Raw genomic sequence first — 7,396 nt, forward strand, 5'->3', positions numbered from 1 at the left:
GGTGGGTGGTTGGGTGGTGAAAGTGGTGGTTGGGGTGGTGGTGGTGGTGGCGATGGTGGTGGTTGGGGTGGTGGTGGCGATGGTGGTGGTTGGGGTGGTGGTGGCGATGGGGATGGGGGTGGCAGGGGTGGAGGGGTGGCTGGGTGTGTCAGTGGTGTATACCATTTCAGTGTCACAGCTGGTGGTGGTGGTGGTGACAGTGGTTGGGGATAGTGGTGGTGGTGGAGGTAGCAGCAAATGATGATGGTGCTAATACTGTCTGCCACATGTTTATAAAAATATTGTACAGGGCTACATGAGCCCTTTCCATATATTTATAACATCTTAAGTAAAAATGAATACAACTCACCCATAAGTTCAGCAAAGCCTCCAACTGGAACTCGGCAAGTCCCCGTCACAAATTGAAGTAATCTTGCACGCTTTTCATTATCGATTTCTCTTACAAACTGGGAAAAAAAGTTTTTATAACAGTATATGTATGATTTAGACCCCCTACATGTATCATGTTTTGATCTGGCCTGGATGTAAAATTTTGCTCAGTATTTTATTTAACTACAGTATTATGTATGAGTATGAAATCACAAGAAAGTCACTTTCTTAACAAGTTATAACCCTTCTTAGGAAATAAGGTTTGTCATATAGTACTTCTACATACAGCATTTAATTTTTCTTTTATTAACACATCGGCTGTTTCCCACCAAGACAGGGTGGCCCGAAAAAGAAAAACTTTCATCATTCACTCCATCACTGCCTTGCCAAATGCGTACTTACACTACAGTTATAAAACTGCAACATTAGCACACCTCTTGCAGAGTGCAGGCACTATACTTCCCATCACCAGAACTCCAGCCTGCTGATTTCCCTGAGTCCCTTCATAAGTGTTACCTTACTCACACTCCAACAGTACATCAAGTCCTTAAAACCATTTGTCTCCATTCACTCCTATCTAACACACTCACGCATGCTTACTGGAAGTCCAAGCCCCTCGTACACAAAACCTCCTTAACCCCTTCTCTCCAACCTTTCCTAGGCCGACCCCTACCCCACCTTCCCTCCACTACAGATTTATACACTCTCGAAGTCATTCTACTTCGTTCCATCCTCTCTACATGTCCGAACCACCTCAATAACCCTTCCTCAGCCCTCTGGATAAGTTTTGTTAATTCTGCACCTCCTACTAATCTCCAAACCATGGATTCTCAGCATTACATTCACACCACACATTGCCCTCAGACAAGACACCCCCACTGCCTCCAGCCTTCTCACCCATATAAGAATGTTTGTATAGCTATACTCTCACTCTCATACATTCCCCTTTGCTTCCATGAATAAAGTTGTCTTCAGAGACTCCTCAGTGCACCACTTGCCTTTTTTCTCCTCGTCAATTCTATGATTCACCTCATCTTTCATAGACCCTGCTGACACATCCACTCCCAAATATCTGAAAACATTCATCTCCATATGCTCTCCCTCCAATCTGATATCCAATCTTTTGTTACTTAATTTTTTTTATCCTCATCACCTTACTCTTTCCTATATTCACTTTTAATTTTCTTTTACATACCTTATCAAACTCATTCACCAACCTCTGCAACTTCTCTTCAGAATTCCTAAATGCACAGTGTCATCAGCAAAGAGCAACTGTGAAAACTCCCACTTTGTGTTAGATTCTTTATCTTTTAACCCCACACCTCTTGCCAACACCCGAGCATTCGCTTCTCTTACAACTCCATCTATAAATATATTGAACAACCATGGTGACATCACATCCCTGTCTAAAGCCTACTTTCACTGGGAAATATTCTCCCTCACTCCTACATACTCTAACCTAAGCTTCACTATCCTTGTAAAAACTTTTCACTGCTTTCAATAACCTACCTCTTATTCCATACATTTGCAACATCTGCCACACTGCCCCAATATCCACCCTATCATAGCCTTTTCCATATCCATAAATGCCACAAAAACCTCTTTACCCTTATCTAAATACTGTTCACCTATATGTTTCACTGTAAACACTTGGTCTACACACCTCCTACGCTTTCTAAAGCCTCTTTGTTCATCTGCTATCCTGCTCTTCATCTTACTCTTAATTCTTTCAGTAATAACTCTTACCATACACTTTACCAGGTATACACAACAGACTTTTTTTTTTTTTCAACAAACCGGCTGTATCCCACCAAGGCAGGGTGGCCCAAAAAGAAAAACGAAAATTTCTCTTTTTAAATTTAGTAAATTATACAGGAGAAGGGGTTATTAACCCCTTGCTCTCGGCATTTTAGTCACCTCTGACAACATGCATGCCTTACGGAGGAAGAATTCTGTTCCACTTCCCCATGGAGATAAGAGGAAATAAACAAGAACTAGAAAGAAAATAGAAGAAAACCCAGAGAAGTGTGTACATATATGCTTGTATATGTATGTGTAGTGTGACCTAAGTGTAAGTAGAAGTAGCAAGACATACCTGAAATCTTGCATGTTTATGAGACAAAAAAAAAGACACCAGCAATCCTACCATCATGTAAAACAATTACAGGTTTCCATTTTACACTCACTTGGCAGGACAGTAGTACCTCCCTGGGCGGCTGCTGTCTACCAACCTACTACCTAGAACTCAACAGACTTATGCCCCTATAATTTTTACACTCTTTTGTCCCCTTTGCCTTTATACAAGGAATAGCAATAGCAACAGCAACACAAAACAATGAAATGAATAACATCACACAAGCTATACTGGAACTTATCATCAGATAAAGATTCCCATGCTTGGTCTAGAGTTAGCCCTTTCTATTTGGCGAACAGTAAAGGTTTTTAATTCCTATTTACATTACTGAATCAAGGATTTTTTCTCATTAATAAACTTATCTGTTTGTAGCCTCTTTACCCATATTATAATTCAGCATTTTCCTCTTTGCAGCAATAACATAACCTTCATTTGAAGAGCCCTTCTCCTGATATTTGGAACAAAAATAAAAAAATCAGGAAAATGAGATTCTGATTCCATTTTATCAATCAACGACGCACACAAGACAAAAATGAGTAGCAAATTGTGACTGATAACTTATGTAACCAATTTTTTTTCTATGAAGTTATCTATATGCTGCACAATATACCTCTTAGGTGCCATGGTTAGAATCCAGAGAAGAGATGGTGTGATGGAAAGATCCAAAAACAATTGATAAACACAAGTCACTAGCATGGGAATTGACACAGTTACTTTTTGCTGATGATACTGTACTTATGGGAGATTCTAAAGAAAAATTGCAAAGGTTAGTGGACGAGTTTGGGAGTGTGTGTAAAGGTAGAAAGTTGAAAGTGAACATACAAAAGAGTATGGTGATGAGGGTATCAAATGATTTAGATAAAGAAAAACTGGATATCAAATTGGGGAGGAGGAGTATGGAAGAAGTGAATGTTTTCAGATACTTGGGAGTTGACGTGTCGGCGGATGGATTTATGAAGGATGAGGTTAATCATAGAATTGATGAGGGAAAAAAGGTGAGTGGTGCATTGAGGTGTATGTGGAGTCAAAAAACATTATCTATGGAGGCAAAGAAGGGAATGTATGAAAGTATAGTAGTACCAACACTCTTATATGGGTGTGAAGCTTTGGTTGTGAATGCAGCAGCGAGGAGGCGGTTGGAGGCAGTGGAGATGTCCTGTCTAAGGGCAATGTGTGGTGTAAATATTATGCAGAAAATTCGGAGTGTGAAAATTAGGAGAAGGTGTGGAGTTAATAAAAGTATTAGTCAAAGGGCTGAAGAGGGGTTGTTGAGGTGGTTTGGTCATTTAGAGAGAATGGATCAAAGTAGAATGACAAGGAGAGCATTTAAATCTGTAGGAGAAGGAAGGCGGGGTAGGGGTCGTCCTCGAAAAGGTTGGAAGGAAGGGGTAAGGGAGGTTTTGTGGGCGAGGGGCTTGGTCTTCCAGCAGGCATGCATGACCGTGTTCGATAGGAGTGAATGGAGATGAATGGTATTTGGGACCTGACGATCTGTTGGAGAGTGAGCAGGGTAATATTTAGTGAAGGGATTCAGGGAAACCCGTTATTTTTATATAGCCGGACTTGCATCCTGGAAATGGGAAGTACAATGCCTGCACTCTAAAGGAGGGGTTCGGGATATTAGCGGTTTGGAGGGATATGTTGTGTATCTTTATACGTATATGCTTCTAAACTGTTGTGTTCTGAGCACCTCTGCAAAAACAGTGATTATGTGTGAGTGAGGTCAAAGTGTTGAATGATGATGAAAGTATTTTCTTTTTGGGGATTTTCTTTCTTTTTGGGTCACACTGCCTCGGTGGGAGAGAGCCGACTTGTTGGGGGAAAAAAAAAAAGTCACTAGCCCACACAATGCTTCCAGAAAGCAACTGGTGGCATGGGTGGCAGTGAGGGTGGAGGAGAGAGGTTCAGTGCCTCCACTCAAAACAAAATTACTGAACTGAACTCATCCATAGGCCCAGCAGGGAGGAGGTTAAAAAAAAAAAAATACTTGGCATGCACTATCATGACTTAGCATCTAAGTTAATCATTTCCCTTTATACAGCCTTCAATACTGAACCTTTTCTTGTGCTATACTTTTTCCATCACAATTTCTCAGTGATATAAGGCAATCTTGCACAGTCTCATTTCATTCTACTTGACAATCTACTGTACTAAATAAGGTAGAGAATCTAGTCATGAGAATGATTCACAAGAGATACTGTCTTGTAAAGTTTGTACAAAAGAGAAACTGTTTCAATCTGTATTCTGTTTGCACACTCCTCAGTAATCAGTGCTACTAGCCCACATACTCCTTAGCAATTTATGCTATCCACTCACACTCCTCAGCATTTAGTCCTACTCATCACCCACATACAGTACTCAACACTGGGTACTACTAAACACAGTCGTAATTTTTTTTTTCTTTTTTTCCCCCCTCAACAAACTGCCATATCCCACCGAGGCAGGGTGACCCAAAAAGAAATCTTGAAGTTTTTCTTTTTAAAGTTAGTAATTTATGCAGGAGAAAGGGTTACTAGCCCCTTGCTCCAGGCATTTCAGCTGCCTCTTATGACACACATGGCTTAAGGAGGAAGAATTCCTGACCCCCATACAAATTTGTGCCACAATTTCTTGACCATCTTATCACAAAATCATGATGTGTAAATGTTCTTATACCCAGGTCTATACTATGAACAAAATTAAGTTTTATCTACAGTATATATTATGATACAAATCTTTTAAAACAATCCTTATTATAGTACATAAAACAAAAGACATAGGATAAAATAAAGAATAAGTGAAAAATCCCTTCAATATGTAAATTTACTCAAACTCACCTGCCAAAACCAAATGATTTGTTTGGATGACCTATTGTAGTGTCGGTAAATTGTATGCTTTTGCCAATCATTGATGTCAATCTCTTGCATGCCACACAGTAAGAGTTCTAGCTCCCGCTCATCAAAATATTTTAACCATTCTAAAGGCACCACTTCTGAAAAGCCTTCTAGAAAATGTCGTGTTTGGGCCTCTTGACCACGTGTCAGCCGCCACTGCATCATTAACCTGAATGAATGACAAATCTTCTAGTTAATACCAATACCTGTATAACCTAAGTGAGGAGTAATTATGGTTTGACAATAATATATAATGTAGGAATTTATAGGATAATGAATGCAAAATAATGACAGTTTGCAAGATTGTAAATGAAGAGATAGAAATAGATAGCAGCAAAGAACTGTAGAAAAGAACTTTATCCTCACATAGAACTTGAGTAGAAATTATATGCAAAATATACACTTAAGTTTTCCAAGTTTTAGGTTAATTATTTACATATCTTAATAGTTCTTGGTCTTATTACTTTTCCTTTTATATCCATGGGGAAGTGGAATAAGAATCTTTCCTCCGTAAGCCATGCGTGTTGTGAAAGTCAATTAAAATGCCGGGAACAATGGGCTAGGAACCCCTTTTCCTGTAAAGATTACTAAAAAGAATAAGAAGAAGAAAATTGTCAAAGTGGGAAGTCTGAATGTGCGTGGATGTTGTGCAAATGATAAGAAAGAGATGATTGTGGATGTTATGAATGAGAAGAAGCTGGGTGTCCTGGCTTTAAGTGAAACAAAGCTGAAGGGGGTGGGAGAGTTTCAATGGAGAGGAATAAATGGGATTAGGTCAGGGGTTTCAAATAGAGTTAGAGCTAAAGAAGGAGTAGCAATAATGTTGAAGGATAAGCTATGGCAGGAAAAGAGGGACTATAAATGTATTAATTCAAGGATTATGTGGAGTAAAATAAAGATTGGATGTGAAAAGTGGGTTATAACAAGCGTGTATGCACCTGGAGAACAGACAAGTGTGGAGGAGAGAGAGAGATTTTGGGAAATGTTGAGTGAATGCGTGGGGAGGTTTGAATCAAGTGTGAGAGTAATGGTGGTTGGGGATTTCAATGCTAAAGTGGGTAAAAATGTTATGGAGGGAGTAGTAGGTAAATTTGGGGTGCCAGGGGTAAATGTAAATGGGGAGCCTTTAATTGAGCTATGTGTAGAAAGAGATTTGGTAATAAGTAATACATATTTTATGAAAAAGAGGATAAATAAATATACAAGGTATGATGTAGCATGTAATGAAAGTAGTTTATTAGATTATGTATTGGTGGATAAAAGGTTGATGGGTAGGCTCCAGGATGTACATGTTTATAGAGGGGCAACTGATATATCGGATCATTATTTAGTTGTAGCTACAGTTAGAGTAAAAGGTAGATGGGAAAAGAGGAAGGTGGCAACAACAAGTAAGAGGGAGGTGAAAGTGCATAAACTAAGGGAGGAGGAAGTTCGGGTGAGATATAAGCGACTATTGGCAGAAAGGTGGGTTAGTGCAAAGATGAGTAGTGGGGGGGGGGGGGTTGAAGAGGGTTGGAATAGTTTTAAAAATGTAGTATTAGAATGTGGGGCAGAAGTTTGTGGTTATAGGAGGGTGGGGGCAGGAGCAAAGAGGAGTGATTGGTGGAATGATGAAGTAAAGGGTGTGATAAAAGAGAAAAAGGTAGCTTATAAGAGGTTTTTACAAAGCAGAAGTGTTATAAGAAGAGCAGAGTATATGGAGAGTAAAAGAAAGGTAAAGAGAGTGGTGAGAGAGTGCAAAAGGAGAGCAGATGATAGACAGGGAGAGGCACTGTCAAGAAATTTTAATGAAAATAAGAAAAAATTTTGGAGTGAGTTAAACAAGTTAAGAAAGCCTAGGGAAAGTATGAATTTGTCAGTTAAAATCAGAGTAGGGGAGTAGTAGATGGGGAGATGGAGGTATTAGGTAGATGGCGAGAATATTTTGAGGAACTTTTAAATGTTAACCCTTTGACTGTTTCAGGCCCCTCTCTGAAACTGTCATTCTATGTCGCCAAATATTCAAAAAAAAAAAAAATTA

General features: G+C 39.4%; 1 protein-coding gene across 8 annotated transcripts in view; it reads right to left on the minus strand.

Moving 5' to 3' along the window:
- Nucleotides 1-207: 207 nt before the first annotated feature.
- Nucleotides 208-7,396, minus strand: part of Su(dx) (Suppressor of deltex) — a 171,612-nt gene continuing 164,423 nt past the window's right edge. For all 8 annotated transcript variants that reach the window (XM_070085183.1, XM_070085181.1, XM_070085178.1 and 5 more), the window contains 2 exons: nt 5,320-5,545; nt 208-446 (listed from right to left, as the gene is read on the minus strand). In XM_070085183.1, coding sequence (XP_069941284.1) covers nt 315-446; nt 5,320-5,545 — 358 coding nt within the window. In that variant the 3' untranslated portion in view covers nt 208-314. The remainder of the gene's footprint in view (nt 447-5,319; nt 5,546-7,396) is intronic.

This window comes from Cherax quadricarinatus, chromosome 15 (genome assembly GCF_038502225.1).
Source record: "Cherax quadricarinatus isolate ZL_2023a chromosome 15, ASM3850222v1, whole genome shotgun sequence".
Lineage (NCBI taxonomy): Eukaryota > Metazoa > Arthropoda > Malacostraca > Decapoda > Parastacidae > Cherax > Cherax quadricarinatus.